We start from the raw sequence: 23,250 nt of genomic DNA, 5'->3' as shown, positions 1-23,250 counted from the left end.
TTTTCTGTCTGGACAATGTATCCATTGCTGTGAGTGTGGTGTTAAAATCTCCTACCATTATCATATAGCTGTTAATTTTCTCTTTTAAGTTCATTAGCATTTGCTTTATATATTTTGGTTCTTCTATGGTGGATGCATACATATTAATAAATGTTATATCTTCTTGTTGGATTAGCTCCCTTATTGTTATGTAGTTTCTCTCTTTCTCTTTTATTACAGTCTTTCTTTTAGAGATTATTTTTTCTCATATGAGTATAGCTAAACCAGCTTTCTTATCATTTCCGTTTGCACAGAATGTATTTTTCCATCCTTTTTACTTCCAGTCTGTTTGTGTCCTTACTTATGAAGTGAGTCTTTTGTAGGCAACGTATAGATGGGTCTCTAAAAGAAAAATCTATTCAGCCATTCTGTTTGTTTTGATTGGAGAATTTAGTCTGTAAAAATTGGTGTCTATGTTGATAGTTATAATTGAAACTGTTGGTTCAGTTGAAATAGTGATTGAACCAACAGTTTAAATTATAACTATTGCTGGCTCTTTTCTGTTGAAATATGGGGTGCTCCTTGGAGAAAACCTTGCTTATATATGACATCTTTTCTGGGAGACTAGGTTAGTAAAACATTAAGCAGCTTGGCACTACTTCTTACTGTTGAATTATTTTTCTTCCCAGCTTTACTTATATTTTTTATATTTGGGGGTCATTATTATAACCACCTAAAATTGACGTTGATAAGAGATGTAAAATTCAAACTGATATGTGATAAAAAAATTGTAGAGAAAAGTTAATGCTGTTTTCAAAAATAATGTTAAAGATTATCTTGAAATTTAGTTTATCCATTGACCAGCTATTTTAGAATAATGTGTAAATGATACTGAGTGATCATTTAGTGTGTTAGACATTTTGCAAGACCACTGTAATATGCCTATCTTCAGGTTGTGTGTGTGCACGCTTAGTTGCTCAGTCATGTCCTACTCTTTGCGACCCTGTAGAATGTACTGTCCAACTCTTTGAGACCCCATGGACTGTAGTCCACCATGCTTACCGTCCATGGAGTTTTTCAGGCAAGGATATTGAAGTGCGTTGCCATTTTCTACTCCAGGGGATCTTCCCGACCCAGGGTTCAAACCTATGTCTCTTGTGACTTGCACTGGCAGGTGGGTTCTTTACCACTGCACCACCTGGGAATCCAGGTTATTGGCATTCTGAAAAGAATGTTGTGTTTGAAAATGACTAAAGGTTTCTTGAAATATTATTAACATGTTAGATATTGTCCTTCCAGATATTAGAATATATAATAATGTTTTCAATAGTATAAAATATATGTAGGAATTCAAGATTAAAATGTTGTTCAGATGCATCTGTTTTCTTAAGCCTCTATGATTATTAAATAAATAAGTACTAATGTCTGAAATGCAAAAGCCACTTTATGAAAAATACTTTCCTTGATCACTCTGTATTAGAAAAGCAGCCTCTCTTCTCTTATGATTGCTAAACTATTTTGCGTTTTCAATTCTATTCATTCATTTCTGAGAATCATTGACTGGAATCATTGCTTTCAGCCTGAAAAACTTCCTTTAGGACTTTTGTAGTATAGATGTATTGGTCTTAAATTCCTTTAGTTTTCTTTTATCTGAAAATGTTTTCCTTTTGTTTTCATTCCTATGTTAGTTTTCTAGGGCTGCCTTAACAAAATACCAAAAACTGGATTTTTGTTGTTGTTCACTCAGTCGTGTCTGACTCTTTGTGACCCCCATGGACTGTAGCATGTCAGACTTCCCTTTCCTTCACTATCTCCTGGAGTTTGCTGAAACTCATGTCCATTGAGTCGATGATGCTATCTAACCATCTGATCCTCTGTTGCCCCCTTCTTTTGCCTTCAGTCTTTCCTGGCATCAGGGTCTTTTCAGTGAGTTGGCTGTTCACATCAGGTGGCCAAAGTATCGGAGCTTCAGCTTCAGCATCCGTCTTTCCAATGAATATTCAAAATTGATTTCCTTTAGGATTGACTGGTTTAATCTCCTTGCTTCCCAAGGAACCTCTCAAGAGTCTTCTCCAGCACCACAGTTCAAAAGCATCCTTTCTTTGGTGCTCAGCCTTCTTTATGGTCCAACTCTCACATCTGTACATGCCTAGTGGAAAAACCATACCTTTGACTATGTGGACCTTTGTCGGCAAGGTGATATCTCTGCTTTTTAATACACTGTCTCGGTTTGTCATAACTTTCCTTCCAAGAAGCAAGCGTCTTTTAATTTCTTGGCTGCAGTCACCATCCACAGTGACCTTGGAGCCCAAGAAAATAAAGTTTGTTACTGTTTACATTTTTTCCCCATCTATTCACTATGAAGTGATGGAACCAGATGACATGATCTTTTGTTTTTGAATGTTGAGTTTTAAGCCAGCCTTTTCACTCTCTTCCAAAGAACTGGTTGGCTTAATAAAAAAAAATGCACTGTCTCACAGGTCTGGATGCTACAAGTTCAAAATCAAAGTGTCAGTAAGGTCCTGTGTCTTTGTGTCTTCCTTTCTTCTCGTGTTTTGCCAACAATGTTAGCATTCCTTGGCTTGCAATTATAGCGCTTTAATATGACTCAATTGTCACCTAATGTTTTCCCTTATATCTTCTATCTTTGTCTTCTTCTCATCTTAAAAGGATACCAATCATGTTGAATTAAAGACTCTGCCTGCTGCAATATTACTTCATCTTAAATACATCTGCAGTTATCCTATTTCTAAATAACATCATATTATGAGATGTTTAGGACTTCAACATTTTTTTTAGGGGGCAAATTTAAGCTCATTAAAATTTCTGAAGGATATTTCCTGGATTTAGAATTCAAAGTTGCTAATTTTTCAATTTTATTTTTATTTCTATTGCTTTCTGAACTCTGCAGTTTCTGATAAGTGATAAATATTCATTTGTATTGTTTTTCTGCAGTATATAATATGGTGTTTTTTCCCAGTGGCTTTTAAATTTTTCTCTTAATCTTTGATTTTCAGTAGTTTGACTATGGTGTTCCCATTGGGATTCATTAAGCTTCTTAACTCTGGTACTTTATGTCTTATATAAAATGTGGGAAATTTTCACCTATTGTTTTTTCAGATATTTTTTCTTCACTATATTATTTCTCCTTTTTGTTCTAGGACTCTGGTACTACTTAGGTTAGACTTTTTGATAGTGTCCTCCATATTATGCAGGCTTTGTTTTTCATGTTTGTTTGCTTTTTTAATCTTTTATTTATTTTTTTCCTAATTTGATAATTTCTGTTGCTCTATCTTCAAGTTCACTGACTATCTCTTTTTGACTTTTAAGTGCTTTAAATGGTGAATTCTTTATTTCAGATATTTTATTTTTCTGTCATAGAATTTACATATGGTTGTTCTACATAGTTTTCATTTATCTGATGATATTTACTGTTGTTTCATTAGTTTATAATGAGAATGAACAGGGCATAATAAATCTTTGGCAGAAACAGAGTTGAGATCCATCTAATGTCAAAGCATCTACATATGTTTAACAAATTACTAACAGTTCTGGAGGAAGAAATAGACAGCAATACAATAGTAATAGGAGGCTTAAATACCCCATTTGGACAATGGATAGATCTCCCAGACAGAAAAATCAGTAAGGAACCATTGGTCTTGCACTAGACCTAAGACCAAATAGACTTAAGAAAGCGTATAAAGTTTATTCCACCTAACAATAGCAGAATACATATTCTTCTGAAGTGCACACAGAGCATTCTGCAGGGTAGATTACATGTTAGTTCACAAGACAAGTCTAAGAGAATGTAAGAAGACTGAGATTATACTAAATATGTTTTCTAATCACAATGGTATGAAACTTGAAGTCAATAACAGATGGAAAACCAGAACATGTATAAATGTGTGGAAAGTAAACAACACACTGCTGAACAACTTAGCAGTAATGAATCAAGAAGAACAGGAAATTTGAAAGAATCAATTTTGAGTAAGGAGATTGAAACAGTAATAAAATGCTTCCCAAAATCTAGAGAAGAGTTAACATCAGTTGTTCTAAATTCTTCTAATAAATTGAAGAGGGGACACTCTCAAACTTATGTTACAAGATGTTTTAAAAAGGTGAAAGTAAAAGTCACTCAGTTATGTCTGACTCTTTGTGACCCCATGAACTACACAGTCCGTGGAATTCTCCAGGCCAGAACACTGGAGTGGGTAGCCTTTCCCTTCTCCAGGGGATCTTCCCAACCTGGGATAGAACCCAGGTCTCCTGCATTGCAAGCAGATTCTTTACCAGCTGAGCCACAAGGGAAGACTAAGGTGTGTTAAATCAGTCCTAAAAGAAAGAAATTTTGCCTTTTGCCAATCATGAAAAGACCTTGAAGGTGTTATGCTAAGTTGAGTAAGTCTGATAGATAAAAACAAAAACTGCATGGTGTCTCTTAGATGTTGAACATATGAAACTCAAACCCACAGAAAGTGAGAGTAGAATGGTGGTTGCCAGGGACTGGGAGCTGGGAAAAATAAGGAGTTATTGGTCAAAGGGTACATACTTCCAGCTATAAGTTGAGTACCTTTTGAAGATCTTTTATACAGCATGGTTGCTATAATTAGCACACTTTATTATATATTGAAAGTTGTTAAGAGAGTAGATCAGAAATGTTATCACCACACAAAAAGTGATAATTATGTGAGGTGACGGAGATATAAAGTAACTTACTCTGGTAGTTACTTAAAAATACATATGTATATCAATTCAGCACATTATCTACTGTAAACTTCTCTATTAATTATGTATCAATAATATCTCAATAAATCTGGAAGGTAAAAAAAGAAAGTGGAGGAAAGAGTGGGTAACTAATATATAGCAATGTGTATTAAGCCACAGCTTGAAAGTAGAAACAGGTTCACATGGAATGGACAAAACAGTTCAATACTGGTAACTCCAGACAAGCTAAGTCTTTGGAGATGTGTGTTATTACAGATGATGAGGGTAAGTTGAGGGGCTTAAAATGGCATGATTTGTTGAAAGTTAGCATATAAAACAGTTAATTCCTCTTCTTCTCCTCTCCCTTGCATGGAATGTTTGTACTTATATTCTTAGTTGGGAGATTGGGAAATTTTTTTCTAGAGAAATTAGTAAAGAACTGCTACAAAGTACTGTTTGTATTTCTCAATCAAAGATGTGATTTCCTTTGTAGAATTCCGTGAAGTTTGCTACTTGACAAGTCTTGTATGCCCATAGACTTTCCTGTAAACTGTTAAGTAATTTATTACTAAATATGAGTGACTGGCCAAGAATCAATAGATATTTGAGGAAAATATCCAACTGGAAAGAGATACAAAATACCAATATGAGGAAACAAATAACAACAATAAAAAGTACTAGCTAGATGGAGCAGATAAGGTAGAAAACAAAATAATATGTTTGAAAAATTCATTGGTAGCCTAAAAATTAGAAGTTTGGCTTATTATATAGAAATATTACAAAGATTGCCAGGAATCATACCAATGTTTTCTTCGGTTGTCCCTCAAGGCAATAGAAATAAAAGCAAAAATAAACAAATAGGGACCTTTTCAAAATTTTAGGCTTTTGCACAGCAAAGGGAACCGTGTGCTTAGTCGCTCAGTCATGGCTGACTCTTTGGACCCCATGGACTTCAGCTCACCAAGCTCCTCTGCTATGGGGATTTTCTAGGTGAAAATACTGGAGTGGGTTTCCATGCCCTCTTCCAGGGGATCTTACCAACCCGGGGATCGAACCCAGGTCTCCCGCGTTGCAGGTGGATTCTTTACTGTCTGCGCCACCAGGGAAGCCCAGAGGAAACGATAAACAAAACAAAAAACCCTGCAGACTAGGAGAGAATGTTTGTGCATGATCTGAATGGCAAGAGGTTAGATTTCAAGATACACAAACAGCTCATACATCTCAATAGCAAAAGCAAACAACCTAATCAAATACTGGACAGAAAACCTCAATAGCAATTTCTCCAAAGAAGACATATATATGGCCAGTAGACACATATAAAGATGCGCAACATTGTTAATTATTAGAGAAATGCAACAAAAGTACAATGAGGTTCTCCCTCATACTGATTAGAATGGCCATAAACAAATGCTGGAGAAGATGTGGAGAAAAGGGAGCCCTCCTGCACTGGGTGGGAACTAAGTTGATATAGCCACTGTGGGAAACAGCATGGAGGTTTCTTAAAAACTAAAAGTAGAGTTGCCACATGATCTAGCCATCCAACTCCTGGGTATTTATGTGGAAAAGATGAAAACTGTACTTTGAAAAGGTACAGCGTTCATAGCAGCAGTAGTTACAATTGGCAAGACATGAATGTGACCTAAACGTCAATCAACAGATGAATGGATAAAGAAGAAGTGGTATATATATATAATGAAACACTACTCAACCATAAAAAAGGAATGAAATAATGCCATTTGCAGCAACATGGGTGGATCTGGAGATTATCATTCTAAGTGAAGTCAGAAAGAGAAAGTCAAATACTGTATGATATCACTTATATGTGGAATCTAAAATATGACACATGAACTTATTTACAAAACAAACAGAGTCACAGACATTGAAAACAAACTTATGGTTAGCTAAGGGGAAAGGGAGTGGGGGATTGGTAAATTAGAAGTTTAGTATTAGCAGATAGAAACTGCTATACATAAACTAGCTACTGCATAGCACAGGGAACTATATTCAATATTCTATAACAAACCATAATGGAAAAGATATGAAAATGAATATATATATATATATATATATATATATATATGTAACCATAACTGAATCACTTTGCTGTATACTAGAAACTAACACAACTGTGAATCAACTGTACTTCAAATACAAAAACCAAGTAGTCATCAGGAGTAATTATAGGAGAATTCAGTATCCATTAGGAGTTCTAGACAAAAGGAAGAAATCACTAGAGCATTAATATAAGAAAATCTCAGGACTCAGACTTCCAGGTATTTACTGAGTATAATGAACAAATTAAACATTGATGTACACCAAGGTACATCCCTATGAAATTGAGAACGTATATGGTAAAGGGTTTGAAAAGCTTCTAGAGAGATAAGAGATAAAGTAATATAATATACAAAGGAATGAAGATCAATATATCATTGCTTTTCCAAGTAGCAATAATGGGTAGTATAAGACAGTAGAGTGAGCAATGCTTTCAATAACTTAAAGGGAAAATTATTGTCAACCTTGAATTCTATACTCTGTTGAATTGGAGGATTAAAGTCATTTTTGGAATGAAAGAATTCAAGAAATTTACCTCTTGTGTTTCACTTCTTAAGAATTACCTGAAGATGTGTGCCACCAAAATGAGGGACTGCATTAAGTGAAATAACTGATGGGAAAGCAAGTCCCTTCCCGAATGACAACTATGAAGCAGCCCTTATAGGACAAGTCAGCCCAAGTTATGCCTTTTGAAGTAATAGGGTTTCTATAGAATATCTATTATGATGAGCTTTTTGAGAGTGTTGTAGCTAGAATATTAGAGAACCTTTAAAAAACAAATGTATGTAATTTGAAACTCCAGAAAAAACAGAAAGCTGTACCAGAAAGGAACTATAATCAAATATATGCAGTCATTTCATATACATTTGACTCTAGTCAGACGATTTGGTTATAAGACATAATGACTAATATTGATTATTTCTTTTACCTAAAATACTTTGTTGGGAAGATAATTTAAGAAGCAGTAGGGGCTTCCCTGTTGGTCCAGAGACTAAGAGTGTATCTTGCAATGCAGGGGACAATGGTTTGATCCTTGGTTCCCAAAGATCGCACATGCTGCAGAGCAACTAAACCTGTGCTCTGCAACTACTGAGTCTGAGCTCTGGAGCCCATTAGCTGCAACTGCTGAGGCCCCGTGTCCCAACTGTTGAAGGCTGCACACCCTAGAGCCTATGTTCTACAACAAGAGAAATCACTGCAATGAGAAGACTGCAACTTGAGAGTAGCGCCCGCTTCCTGCAACTGGAGAAAATCTGCACATAGCAACAAAGACCCAGTGCAACCAAAAATAACTAGCTAATTAAATAAATAAAATTATTAAAAGAAGAAGCAGTAGTGTAAGGGAATCTATATGTTTAAGTAATCTAAGTTTCTAACATAAAATAAGGGTATTATAGTAACGTGAAATGTAAAAATATTAACTCTACAGAGCAGGATTAGGGATGGGAAATGGTATAAGGGGGTGTCTACTGTTTTTTATTACAATAATTCAGTATTTTTAGATTTTTTAAACTTTGAAATTATTTTCATTTCTCAGACATTTAAAATAAAACAAATTAGGAAAACATAAATTGTTCTATAAAGTTGAGTTGGGATAAATAATCATTTGAGGCAGTAGTTTTCTCCACAAATAAAATAATTAAGGCTATCCACATAATTTTAGCTCTGGAGATAGTCTTTGCAGCAATTATTAAATAGCAAAATATTGGAAGCAGTATAAATGTCCTGTAGTAGATTAAGTTCAAATAAACATCCATTCTTTGAAATGTAATACAGTGCAAATAGGGGATTCCCTGATAGCTCAGTTGATAAAGAATCTGCCTGCAATGCAGAAGACCCTGGTTCGATTCTTGGGTTGGGAAGATCCCCTGGAGAAGGGATAGGCTACCCACTCCAGTGTTCCTGGGCTTCCCTTGTAGCTCAGCTGATAAAGAATACGTCTGCAATGCAGGAGACCTGGGTTTGATCCCTGGGTTGGGAAGATCCCCTGGAGAAGGGAAAGGCTACCCACTCCAGTATTCTGGCCTGGAGAATTCCATGGACTGTATAGTCCATGGGGTCACAAAGAGTCAGACACGACTGAGCGACTTTCACTTTACAATGCAAATATTATTGTAAATGTTTTTACTTGTAGAGAAAGATATTTGTGAAATATTTTTGAGCAAAAAAACAAATTAAAAAAATTTAAGTATGATACCTTTTTTATACCAATATAAATATATTAGCAATTATACAAATAAACAGAAAGTACAAATGGGCCAACAGAAAAATCTTTATATATGTACAGAAAATAGCCTGGGTTATCATTCATCAATTAACTGATTAATACTGAATAGAGATTTTTGATTTTTTCCTTTTTTCTTTATGCTTATTTTCTAATTTATTTTATAATTAATGTTGTGTTTCTGGTGTATATGTTGACAAAGGAGAAGCATTTAAAATGAGCTGGGAATATCCTAATTCATAAGAGAATTCTTTTAACTTTTACTATAATTTGTACTTTCTTTGAACATATATATATATATTGCAATGCCATATATCTAGTACATCTTGTTGCAGTGAATTTAGTTGGTGCAAAGACTTTTTCCCCCTCTATGAAATGTAGCTTTAAGTATGATCTGGAGACTTTCAAAGCACTAAGGATCTCAGTTGTAATTTTAAAGATGATATAATGAACACCTTTGTCAATTGAAAAATTTTTCGTGATATCATAATCCTAGATTCCACTGATGGAGATTCTTTGGGATCTGATTAAAGTTAATGAAAAGCTGTTTATCGCTCCTTAAAAATATTAATATTACATAGAATACACATATATATACACATAATGTATATTCACACCCCTGTGGACATTAATATGAAAATAATTTTTTGATGTGATCTTGATATATTCTTTTTCCTTCATTTTACTCACTGTGCTTGTTTCATTTTTATTTTGTTTAAACAGGATTTGGTATTGGAGCTATTAATATTTGGCAAAGAATACTAATTGCTAGATCCAGGGCTAATAAATATAAGGAAACCATTTTGAAATTACAACTCTTATAGTTCTTTTGATTGGAGAACTGAAGAGGGTAACTTTAGAGTCTTTACATTTTGATCTTGCCAGTTATATTCATGGACATCCTTTGGGCTTCTGATATGGGATCATAATTCTTCGTTGTATTTTTGTACAGGATGATTTTAAGGCTTGATTTCCTTGAGAGAATAGCAAGGAGAGATAAGAAAGCCTTCATAAGTGATCAGTGCAAAGAAATAGAGGAAAACAATAGAGTGGGAAAGACTAGAGATCTCTTCAAGAAAATTAGAGATACTAAGGAAACATTTCATGCAAAGATGGGCACAATGAAGGACAGAAATGGCATGGACCTAACAGAAGCAGAAGATATTAAGAAAAACTTGGCAAGACTACACAGAAGAACTATACAAAAAAGATCTTCATGACCCAGATAATCATGATGATATGATCGCTCACCTGGAGCTAGACATTCTGGAATGTGAAGTCAAGTGGGCCTTTGGAAACATCACTACGAACAAAGCTAGTGTAGGTGATGGAGTTCCAGTAGAGCTATTTCAAATCCTAAAAGTTGATGCTGTGAAAGTGCTGCACTCAGTATGCCAGCACATTTGGAAAACTCAGCAGTGGCCACAGGACTGGGAAAGGTCAGTTTTCATTCCAATCCCAAAGAAAGGCAATGCCAAACAGTGCTCAGACTACAGCACAAATGCACTCATCTCACATGGTAGCAAAGTAATGGTCAAAATTCTCCAAGCCAGGCTTCGACAGTCCTTGAACTGTAAACTTCCAGATGTTCAAGCTGGTTTTAGAAAAGGCAGAGGAACCTTGCCAATCAAATTGCCAATATCCGTTGGATGATCGAAAAAGCAAGAGAGTTCCAGAAAAACATCTATTTCTGCTTTATTGACTACACCAAAGCCTTTGACTGTGTGGATCACCACAAACTGTGGAAAATTCTTCAAGAGACGGGAATACCAGACCACTTGACCTGCCTCCTGAGAAATCTGTATGCAGGTCAGGAAGCAACAGTTAGAACTGGACATGGAACAACAGACTGGTTCCAAATAGGAAAAGGAGTACGTCAAGGCTGTATATTGTCACCCTGCTTATTTAACTTATGTGCAGAGTACATCATGCGAAATGCTGGGCTGGATGAAGCACAAGCTGGAATCAAGATTGCCGGGAGAAATATTAATAACCTCAGATAAGCAGATGACACCACCCTTATGGCAGAAAGTGAAGAAGAACTAAACAGCCTCTTGATGAAAGTGAAAGAGAAAAGTGAACAAGTTGGCTTAAAGCTCAACATTCAGAAAACTAAGATCATGGCATCTGGTCCCAACACTTCATGGAAAATAGATGTGGAAACAGTGGCTGACTTTATTTTGGGGGGCTCCAAAATCACTGCAGATGGTGACTGCAGTCATGAAATTAAAAGACACTTACTCTTTGAAAGAAAAATTTTGACCAACCTAGACAGCATATTAAAAAGTAGAGACATTACTTTGCCAACAAAGGTCCGTCTAGTCAAGGCTATGGTTTTTCCAGTAGTCATGTCCTGATGTGAGAATTGGACTATAAAGAAAGCTGAGCGGCGAAGAATTGATGCTTTTAAGCTATGATGTTGGAGAAGACTCTTGAGAGTCCCTTGGACTACAAGGAGATCCAACCAGTCCATCCTAAAGGAAATCAGTCCTGAATATTCATTGGAAGGACTGATGCTGAAGCTGAAACTCCAATCCTTTGGCCACTTGATGTGAAGAAGTGACTCATTTGAAAAGCGCCTGATGTTGGGCAAGACTTAAGGTGGGAGGAGGAGGGGACGACAGAGGATGAGATGGTTGGATGGCATCACTGACTCAATGGACATGAGTTTGAGTAAACTCGGAGAGTTGGTGATGGACAAGGAGGCCTGGCGAGCTGCAGTCCATGGGATTGCAAAGAGTCGGACATGACTGAGTGACTGAACTTTCACTGTACAGTGATATACTTGTAGGGCAGTTTGTTTCCTTCATCCATGGACTTCTGAGAAGCCATATGGAACTCACTGTGGGCGGAATGAAATGGGGAGTGTTTCTGTCCGCTCGTTGGTCAAAGGTTGCCTCACTTCTGAGTTGAGAATCATGAATGCTAATTAATTGTTGTCCGATTCCAGACTGTGATATCTGCAAAACCTCTGGGTAGGAAGCTGGAAGTGTGGGGTACATGCTAAGCTGGTTTCAGTTTACACTATATGACACTTCCAAGGCTGCCCAGAACTGGTTGCTGATATTATACTTGAAATAAGAGCTGAACATTAGAGGATATGAGATAGAGTACAAGAAGTGTGTAGTACAGATATCTAATAGTTGAAGTATAGTACAAATACAAAATTGAATGGTGGTGTGAAGAACTATTAGATAACATTAATGATTGTGTATCTAAATATTGCTAGATCTTTGATGCTTCCAGAGTAGGGAGTGAAACAAGATTCCTATCTCACATTCAGAGGAAGACAGGTGGAACTTAAAATTAGTGTTTTTTTTTCTTTTAAAAAAATGTACAGCATAATAAATATAATTATCTCTGCTCTATGTTATATAAAGTTGATAAGAGTAAATCCCAAGAAGTCTCATCACATAGAGCCAAAAGTTTTTCTATTTACCTAATTTTTTATCTGTATAAGATAATGGATGTTCACTAACCTTATTGAGATAATTATTTCATGATTATGTTAAGTCAAAAACTTTTGCTTGGATGTATCTTTTAATTCAGGATAATTTATGTGGGGCTTTCTTGGTGCCTCAGTGGTAAAGAATGTGATTGCCAACAGGTGACACAAGTTTGATCCCTGATCTGGGAAAATCCCACATGCCACAGAGCAACTAAGCCCATGTGCTACAAACTGTAGAGCCTGTGCTCTAGAGGCTGGGAGCTGCAAGTACTGAGCCTCCATGCCACAAATACTGAAGTCCGAGCACCTTGGAGTGCAAGCTCTGCAATAAGAGAAGCCACTTCAATGAGAGGCCCACCCACCACAATTAGAGAGTAGGCCCTGCTGTCTGCAACTAGAGAAAAGCCCCTGCAGCAAGAAGACCCACTGCAGCCAAAAGTGAATAAATAAATAAAATTATAAAAAAATGAATGAATGAACAGGCATATAAATTAAATTCCATTAAGCTAAAAGCCTGTTCCCAAACGCAGTACTTCTGCACATTAATTAAAGAAAAAATTTTTTTAAAACATAATTTACATGTATTTCTTATTTAATCCTTGTGTCAGTTCTGAGTAGATGGGATGTTGCACTGAGAAGAACCTACCCATGGTTATAGAATTAATATATTGCAGAGCTTAAATTTAAACATATCTTACTCAAAGGTTTTTTTTCTTCTTTTTCTTTTCTGATATAGCACCCTGTGATTGAAGTCCCTGTTAGGTCTCAAACCTATAAGCCTAGCCCTCTCTCCATTTGTATGTATTCCTTTAGTCCACTAGAGGTCAGTATTGGGCTGATAAAGAAAGGAACCTTTGTTTTTTTGATTCACAGAATTTTGAGTCTTATACTAGGTACCCTTGAAAGTTGTATTCGCAATAAAACTTTATTTAATGGCATGTGTAATGACAATTGTAAAAGTTTTAATAGCTGCATTTTTAGGTGAATAATTCAAGTTAGGTAATTCTTATGGTCTCCCCCCTTTAAATAAATAAGAGAATATTCAAATTATGCCTTTTGCAGATATCCCTCTCTTTTGTTGGGCCAAATCTCATTCTTACATAGGTTTCTTTTATTATTTTTTCCTTTATATAGTAAGCATTTATCTGAGTTTTCTGTGTATATGTCATTGTGTCTGGACTTGGGGAATTCTAAGAATGGGCAACTATGCTTCCTATCCTGAAGAAGAGAAGAGTTGAACTCTGAAGGGCTGCACTTTCATTTTTTATTTGAATATTTGACAAGTTTATTTAACTCGTCTTCTCTATCCTGCCTTCAACTTACTATTTCCACAGTTCCTATTTTTTGGAATGATCCCATCGTCTAGTCTTAAAGACCAGAATACTTGCAGTTATTTTTATTTTCTTCCCCTCTTCCACATAAAACATTTAAATCAGTAAACTATATTGCTTCTGCTTCTTCTGTATCTGCTGCTACCTTAATTCAAATTCTCCTCATTATTATTTGGACTCCTTTAGTGATCTATATTGATTTTCCTGTTTCTAGTCTTTATCTTCTCCCAGTTGACCGTTCCTCAGCTCCCAGAGGATGTGCCCAAATTGTAAAGCTGATCTTTTTCTTCCCCTGCTCACATTCTTCTCTTGTTCCTCCATTGCCTACTAGCTGGCCTTGAAACTACTTTGTGTGGCATCTTTAACTTTGTTTCTTATTGTTGTTCAGTCGCTAAGTCCTGTCCAACTCTTTGTGACCCCATGGACTTTGGCACACCAGTCTCCTCTATCCTTCACTATCTCCCAGAGTTTGCTCAGATTCATGTCCATTGAGTTGGTGATGCTATTCAACCATCTCGTCCTCTGCTGCCTCCTTCTCCTTTTGCCTTCAATCTTTTCCAGCATCAAGATCTTTTTCAGTGAGTCCGCTCTTCACCTCAGGTGGCCAAAGTATTGGAGCTTCAGCTTCAGCATCAGTCCTTCCAATGAATATTTAGGGTTGATTTCCTTTATGACTGACTGATTTGACTATCTCTTGTTAGTCCTTCATAACTTATGTTCTTATACAAAATTACTTATTGCTTGGGTGGATAATGTTATTTCACATGTCTTTTCTTATGCAGTTTCTTTCTTCTGGAATGGTTGCCCTTTCTATCTACTTCCCTTTGGAAAAATCATACTCACTTTTTTAAATTGGAGGATAATTGCTTTCCAATGTTGTGTTAGTTTCTACTGTACAACATAGTGAATCATCTATAAGTATACGTACATCACCCCGCTTCTTGAGCCTCCCCACTTGCTACCTTTTCCTCCAAGTTCCTGAAATCCCTCCTTGCAGATATGATTACTTTCTGCTTTGTCTCATCATCGTACCCTGTTTATTTCTATCATTATACTCATTGCACTGAATTTCAGCCACTTGTTTGCTTATCCACTTCTTAAAATGATGTGAGGTTCAAGAGTCAGAAAATCTGTTTTATTTGTATAGTCAACACAATACTGGGACTCAGATGGTTCTTCAGTACATGTTTGACTGAAAGTAGGGATATAGGGAGAAAGGACTGAGTTAAAACAGTGAGAGGAGGCTTTCTAAAGGAAAAAGAATTTTAGTTGGGTTTTGGAGGAAAGATTGAGAGTACAGGTAGGGAGAGGTCATCTAGAAGAGAAATGGCTTAAGCAAAGATAGAGTAGTGAAAATATTCATAGTATATCATGAGGTAGATTCTGTTCCAAGTAGAAATTCATGTTGGAGAGTATTGGAAAATACATTGGGACAGTCTGGTTCACCTCCCATTAACTGTAATGAGAAGGTGATGAGTTCCATTTTAGGTATGCAGTAAGTGAAGTGGTGATAGAACACACAGTCGTAATATGGAACTAGAGATACGCTGTTGAATTTTGAGAGAGTGGAAAGAGTGTTAGAAGAGAAGGGGGTGAGGAATAAACTTGCTTTATTTCTATATATTAGGAAAACAGAGAAGAACATATGTGAGGGAATCTTGAGGAAGAGGCAGTTAAATGTGTAAAGATTATTCACAAAGAGAATGAACAAAGAAGTTAAAAAAAAGCCTAAATGTTTTCTAAAGTCTATTTGTTTGCTTGATACCCTGTTACTTGCACTCTAGCCTCGGCAGCAAAAATCAGTCAGCTGCTTCTCTGTCTCCAAGGTTGCCCTTGGAGGGACAGAATAAATGGTCCTGGTAAGATGACTTAGCATGTTAGAAAAGAGCTCTGAAGAACTGTTGTTTGTTGTATGAACTTTAGAGTCACATTTTAATTTTTACATATATTGCATATATTTACATATTTTTATCTATATTTACTCTTCTCCACTTCCTGCCAGTCCCATAACATAATTTTGAATAGATGGTGGTTTTCATTTGCTTTCTAATGGGTAATATCTGAGTATGTATTTCATTATTCTACCTGTTTTAGTATTTCCAACTTGGTTAGTTCTTTCTCGGCAGATGTGCCCTGACTGCTCCTTTATAAATGGAAAAACCTTGATAATTTTGACAGAGACCCCAAGTCATTATAGAGCCTTGGAATAAAACTTGCAGTGCTCTCATTTCTAGCATAGGGTATGTTGATTTGGCCTAAACTACTTTGTGCTCCATCAAAGTGATTGGTAAACCAGGCACAAAAAGAACAAATCATAGATGATCTAAAATTACTTCCATAGGGTTTCTCTCAGATTTGTATTATTTGAAGTATAAATGATGGTACTTAAATGTGGCTCCTCTTGATTGCTTTTGGTGCACTGATAGTATTTTATTTATTGTGAAATAAAAATATTTAACTTTGGATTCAATAAAATAAGACCAACTTATGAAAGCTTTTAGTTTTGCTGTACTGAGAGAAAGAATAAAGAGACAAGTTGAGAGCTTGCTTTTTTAATATGAAAGCTTTAGCTTTCTAGAGTCCTTAATCTCTTTTTGTGTGGTTTACATCGAAAATAAGTGAGAGGGGGAACTTCCTACTTTTGAGAAGAATAGGAAGAATGTTTTGTCTGATTTGGGATCTCATATACTTTAAGGATATGTATTAGAGTAAATGTTATTGGGTATTTTCCCTCTCAGTTTTGTTACTGAAGCCATGTATTTTATGTAAGTCAAATCAAAATATCAACAAGTACTATGCAGAGAAACAAGTTAGTCCATTGATTCAAATCTCTGGAATGTAGATTCTTTTCATTTTCTTGGCAGTGTCTAGCTCACATAGTTCAAGTTTTTCTCTGTCCTATTATAATTGTCTTATTTAACTAGTACCTGGACTAACCCTTATACTTAGTATTTATCTAGAATTCTTAATCTCATTCAAAATATTTGGAGATTCTGGTTTTTCTCTTGAACTAATTTCTGCTTGTTGCTGAGTAGAAACATCATATAGTGATTAAGGAATGTGTATTCTGAGAAGTCACATTTCTTAAGCTTTATATCTTTGGATGATACTAAGTATTAATATTATTGTTTTTAAAAAGAAAAGTTCCATTGTGAAACACTTTTGGAACATGCTGGATTAAAGCATGTTAAATAACTTTTCTTAAAATAGGACTTTTCCCAGTTTTTATTCTGTTAATGTATTATGCATCCTATGTCTACAAGAAGGTTTGCATAACATGGAGTGTTTCACATTCATTTGATTGCAGAACTCTTTTTTTTGGTGACTGTATTTGTCATGCTTTATGGGACTATTGGTGTAGTGGGAAGATGAGTCATACGGAATTTAGGAGATCACACTTCGGGCTTCTGATTTACCACTTACTAACCTTGTGGCCTCAAACAATCCTTTGTCTTCCAGTGTATTGCCTGAGTGGTGATTAAGATCCCTTCCAGCTCTGATACTTTGGTCTAACTTCTGACGTTGACTCTGTATCGTCACACTTTCCACCTCTTTGGATTTATGGAAACCACATTGTTATTTGAGTGTATTTTGTTAAGCTGAGGGAATTACACTTTTCTTTAGAAAAAGAAATGCTTAAAACTCTGATTTCCTCAGACTAAGGTCATGAAATTCTGTTGGATTCATTAGTTCATATTACTCTATTAAGATATTTCATCCTCCTGATTAAAATTTATTGATCTCACATATCCACATATATGTTTTTAAGAGTACCCTAAGCTTGTAGACTCCTGTTTCTTTTTTCCAAACTACAGTGGTTCTGGTATAGCCCTTATCTTTTAAAAGATAAATATTTGCACTAATCTCTTGGCTGCCGTACCATGCTAAGTCACTTCAGTTGTGTCCAACTCAGTGTGACCCTATGGACTGTAGACTGCCAGGCTCCTCTGACCATGGGATTCTCCAGGCAAGAATACTGGAGTGGGTTGCCATGCCCTCCTCTGGGGAATCTTCCTGACCCAGGAATCTGGCCCACATCTCTTAAGTCTCTTGTGTTGGAGGGCAGGTTCTTTACCCCTAGTGCCACCTGGGAAGCCCCAATCTCTTTGCAAATCAATAGATTTCATTTTTGTGATGACAGTGTGTGTATTTAGAAAATCTTCCCAGGTGGCACTGTTGGTAAAGAACCCTCCTGCCAATGCAGAAGACTTAAGAGACGTGGTTCGATTTCTGGGTTGGGAAGACCCCCTGGAGGAGGCCATGGCAACCCACTCTAGTATTCTTGCCTGGAGAATTCCTGGCACAGAGAAGCCTGGTGGGCTGCAGTCCGTAGGCTTGCAAAGAGTTGGACACGACTGAAGTGACTTAGCTCTCACTAAGTAATTATCTTTTTTTTCCCTATATGCTACATTAATATGTTTGGTTTTATTTCTGGCACTAAAACTTTATGTATTTTAAGCCATTTCATTGTATTTTCTTTTGATGCCAATTAATTCAAAATTAAAAGTTCTTTGAATGCTTAAATTTTGTTTCTTCTTTTGTTTATTTATTTGTGTGTATTTGTTTCTATCCTAGGCTCAACAACAAAGAAACCTGGATAACATCATCTTGCAACAACCCAGGATAGGTAGCAAGAGAAAATCTAAGAAAGAAGCATATACAATTTTTGATACAGAGATAGAAAGCACTAGCCCCAAATCTGAACAGGATTCAGGAATCCTGGATGTTGAAGATGAGGAAGACGATGAAGAGGTAACTAACATTTGAACCGGGGCAGTGAACTTATTGTTCCTTTAAATATAGTGTGTTTGAGATGTGATGAGGAATTTATCCATGTAGCATAGCTCGTGTGATCTTCAGGATATTAAAGATCATTTAAAATACAAACGGTGCCTGATTTAAGGAAACTGAAGATGTACTAAGATATCTTAGATTCTAAATCTTTATATTTTAAATATACTCATCCATTTTTTGTTTGTTTGTTTGTTTGTTTCAGTGTTTTTGATTGTATACTGAGTACTTCGTTAAGGGAAGAATAGAGTTTACCTGACCTAGAGAAAGAGATCTAGATTACCTCCACTGAAGCTGAAACAAATTACTTGAGACAAATAAAAGATGTTACTTTAAACAATGGGAGTGTAAACAAACAGCTTTCTTAGCTTTGAGAAATGGTTCAGATTGAAATTATTAAATGGTTCCAGAAAGTTGAGAACACATTTCTAGAAGAAATAAATGTATAAGTGATTATAGAATATCTGGGAATTTTGAGACATGTCCATGCCATCTTAGTTCTGTGACACTTTGAGGTAAAAAATAAGATTAAGTGGTGTAACTAGCATATTTTTATATCTTTCTTTGTTGTTAAAAGTATATTTAATGTATTTTTAAAAATAAAACTACTGTGATATTTGAGATTTCCAGTTAAAATATTTTTGAACTACTTATTATTTGCATAAACTGGATCATTTTTTTGTACATATAGTGGTTAGGAGCATGAACTTTGAAGACTTATGGACCATTCAGATATTGATTTTGCTATTTTATTTTACTTAAAAATTATGATTAATGATCATATTATTTACTTTTCAAATGCTCACTGAAATGAGCAAGAAACCATTTACTACTGTTCTCAGTAACCTGTTTTATCTTTAATTGTTTGTCTCCTTTTCATTGTTTCATTTCTCCAGATAAAACTGGATTCACTGTTTCTTCCCCATCCTTGTTCTTTGTTATATCCTTACTACCCTTCTTACTCTTCTCTCTCTGCTGAAACTACAGCCCCAAACTTTTCACTAACTTTGTAATCTTAGGTATTGTTTGGACCTTCTCACTATGTCTTCTCACTTAGTCTTCCAAACTAAAGTTTGGAACTTTAGTGTCTTTAGAACAAGTGCCTAAAAGGTGGTCAGCAAATTTCACTACTCTTCCTTGCTGATTTCTGTTTCATATCATTATTATCAGAGTGCCTGTCCTTATTTTCATTACTGTTTTTGGTTCAAAAATCAAATTGACACTGTTTAAATGGGGCTGAAAAACAAATAAGTGGATTACTTACTTATTTGTCTAAGTCATTAGCATTTAGCTGTCATTGCGTATCTGAGAGATGTCATATATATATAAGGTACTACATTCTTTTATATAGTTTTTGTTATTGATGGGATACATTTCTATAATACAAATCAGTAATTTTATGTGCAGTTTATCAGGTTGTGTTTACTATGTGAATGGGGTACATTAATATTTCACTGGGCTTCCCTAGTGGCTCAGACAGTAAAGAACCTGCTTGCAGTGCAGGAGACATGGGTTCGATCCCTGAGTTGGGATGATCCCCTAGAGAAGGGAATGGCTATCCACTCCAGTATTCTTGCCTGAAGAATTCCATGGACTGAGGAGCCTGGTGGGCTACAGTCCATCGGGTTGCAAAGAGCTGGACACGACTGAGCTACTACACAAGAGTTAATGAAGTGTGAAAGTTTCATTTTAATCCCTAATGTACTTGGATAAAAAGAACTTTAGAGAGACTTCCTTGGTGGCTCAGATGGTAAAGTGTCTGCCTACGATGCGGGAGACCCAGGTTCAATCCCTGGGTTGGGAAGATCTCCTGGGGAAGGAAATGGCAACCCACTCCAGTATTCTTGCCTGGAAAATCCCATGGATGGAGGAACCTGGTAGGCTACAGTCCATGGGGTCGCAAAGAGTTGGACACGACTGAGTGACTTCACTCAAAAAGAACTTTTAATAATTCTAAGACGTAGAGCTGAGGAAAAACCAGACATTTCCCTGATACCCATGGAAACAGAACGGGGCAGAGAAGACTTGATCCCCTGAGTATTTTTTAGCATTCTCTCTTGCCTAGAATGACTCGTATGGTTGGATATGGATGCACCCAGGAGACCAGAATGTCTGGGATTAGACTCATCACAAGTGAGAAGTTTTAGTAACAGTAAAATAAAGCATCAAGATCGAGATGACGTCCAGTTAACATTTTAAATTTACATTTTTGATTCCCATTAAGGAAATTAAATTCTGTCAGGCACTATGGCTTAAGCAAACAGAAGTTAAACATAGTGTATGCCCCTAGATAATACACACCCCAAAGAGAGGGTTATGTGATAAGATGAAAGAATGAAAGATGTACACAGTTCTCATATATTAGTGAGAGCCTTCTGGGTATGAGCCATTCTTTATTGTTAGCTCACTGAAGATGCTGGGCAAGTCCTTTTTAATTTTTGTTCCATATTTTTTCATTGTTTTGTCTTCTGACGTCCAGAGAAGATGAAGAAAGCCTGACTAGTAAAATATGTTGGGGTTCCTCATAAAGGAAGTATTATAAGAATGTACTTGGAAGTTAGCATTTTAAAATGGTTATGTATCCCAAATCAAACAGAATTTGTATTAGAGATTTGCTGATTGAGCTCTTACAATAAGAATTCAGCACTTTGCTGTCATCTAATGGCATCCTATCTTTAAAAAAAATCCTACCTTATATTTATTTACTTCTCAGTTTGAATCTTCTTCAAGTGCACATTCTTAATCTCAAACCTCATGTAGAGAATTATTTATTTAGATGTCTCCAAACTGGTTTCTTGGCATAGTTCTTGCATGGTGTGAATAAATTCTTCAGATAAGGTCTTCCATGACCCACTGTGACGTTCTGACCTTCATTCTTGTCATTCTTCAACAGACCTCATTGAGAGTAGCATAAATAGTTTTTGAAATATTTTGACTTTAAACTGTGGCATAGAATTGAGTAGTTCTTAATCTATTTGGAGGTCATATTTTCTGTGAGAGTTTGATAAACTATATGGAAGCTTTACCCAGTAAAATCTATGTACATTCACTTTAAAAAGTTCTGTATAAAATTTTAGGGAATTTGTGAAACTAATGTTACTCCTAGGACTTAAGAACCTGTGTTGTAGAGAGAGTGCTTCTTGAACTTAAATTTGCATAGAAATCAACTTGAAATCGCATTTAAATGCATATTCTGATTGTGTAGGTTGGGGTGAATCTGAAAGGCTGCATATTTAACAAATTCCCAGGTAAGAACTGTGCTTCTGGTCCCTGGGCATACTTTGAGTTGCAAGGCTATAGTGGACCATGAGGAAGCATTTTTAGTACATAAAGCAAAGAAACTAATGAATGTTTAGGTGTCTTACTGATTTTTCATTAATATGTCCTAACATTTTTCCAGCAAAGAATACAGTACTTCAATCAGTTCAGTTCAGTCGCTCAGTCATGTCCAACTCTTTGAGACCCCATGGACTGCAGCACACCAGGCTTCCCTATCCATCACCAACTCCAGGAGCTTACTCAAACTCATGTCCATTGAGTTGGTGATGCCATCCAACTGTCTCATCCTCTGTAGTCCCCTTCTCCTTCCGCCTTCAATCTTTCCCAGCATCAGGGTCTTTTCAAATGAGTCAGTTCTTCGCATCAGGTGGCCAAAGTATTGGAGTTTCAGCTTCAGCATCAGTCCTTCCAATGAATATTCAGGACTGATTTCCTTTAGGATGGATTGGTGGGATCTCCTTGCTGTCCAAGGGATTTTCAAGAGTCTTCTCCAACAGTTCAGTTAAGTTCAGTTGCTCAGTTGTGTCTGACTCTTTGCGACCCCATGGACTGCAGCACGCCAGGACTCCCTGTCCATTACCAACTCCTGGAGTTTACCCAAACTCACGTCCATGGAGTCGGTGATGCCATCCAAACATCTCATGCTCTGTTGTCCCCTTCTCCTCCTGCCTTCAATCTTTCCCAGCATCAGGGTCTTCAAATGAGTCAGCTCTTCGCATCAGGTGACCAGAGTATTGGTGTTTCAGCTTCAGCATCAGTCCTTCCAATGAACACTCAGGACTGATCTCCTTTAGGATGGACTGGTTGGATCTCCTTGCAGTCCAAGAGACCTCAAGAGTCTTCTCCAACACCACAGCTCAATTCTTCGGCACTCAGCTTTCTTTGTAGTCCAACTCTCATATCCATACATGACTACTGGAAACCAAAGCTTGCACTAGATGGACCTCTGTTAGCAAAGTAATGTCTCTGCTTTTTAATATACTGTCTAGATTGGTCATAACTTTTCTTCCAAGGAGCAAGCGTCTTTTAATTTCATGGCTGCAGTCACCATCTGCAGTGATTTTGGAGCCCCAAAAAATAAAATCAGCCACTGTTTCCACTGTTTCCCCATCTATTTGCCATGAAGTGATGGGACCAGATGCCATGATCTTAGTTTTCTGAATGTTGAGCTTAAGCCAACTTTTTCACTCTCCTCTTTCACTTTCATCAAGAGGCTCTTTAGTACTTCGCTTTCTGCCAAAAGTGTGGTGTCATCTGCATATCTGAGGTTATTGATATTTCTCCTGGCAATTTTGATTCCAGCTTGTGCTTCATCCAGTCCAGCATTTCTCATAATGTACTCTGCATATAAGTTAAATAAGCAGGGTGACAATATACAGCCTTGACATACTCCTTTCCCAATTTGGAACCAGTCTGTTGTTCCATGTCGAGTTTTAATTGTT

At 36.4% G+C, this 23,250-nt stretch overlaps 1 protein-coding gene and 1 non-coding gene across 11 annotated transcripts in view; both read left to right on the top strand.

Moving 5' to 3' along the window:
- Nucleotides 1–23,250, top strand: part of EXOC6B (exocyst complex component 6B) — a 760,794-nt gene that overhangs the window by 354,206 nt on the left and 383,338 nt on the right. For 8 of the 10 annotated variants that reach the window (XM_081482978.1, XM_081482980.1, XM_081482979.1 and 5 more), the window contains one exon: nt 18,314–18,490. In XM_081482978.1, coding sequence (XP_081339104.1) covers nt 18,314–18,490 — 177 coding nt within the window. Of the gene's footprint in view, nt 1–4,843; nt 4,881–11,029; nt 11,044–18,313; nt 18,491–23,250 lie in introns of all 10 variants that reach the window. The other 2 variants (XM_081482984.1, XM_081482982.1) reach the window with 1 other exon arrangement.
- Nucleotides 20,262–20,333, top strand: TRNAR-ACG (transfer RNA arginine (anticodon ACG)). The gene has a single exon. It is a non-coding gene; the product is annotated as a tRNA-Arg (tRNA).

The sequence above is a fragment of the Giraffa tippelskirchi genome, chromosome 4 (assembly GCF_054371585.1).
Source record: "Giraffa tippelskirchi isolate mGirTip1 chromosome 4, T2T-mGirTip1v1.2.pri, whole genome shotgun sequence".
Classification (NCBI taxonomy): Eukaryota; Metazoa; Chordata; class Mammalia; order Artiodactyla; family Giraffidae; genus Giraffa; species Giraffa tippelskirchi.
Note: the sequence above shows the minus strand (reverse complement) of the source record. Positions and strands in the feature narration are given on the sequence as shown.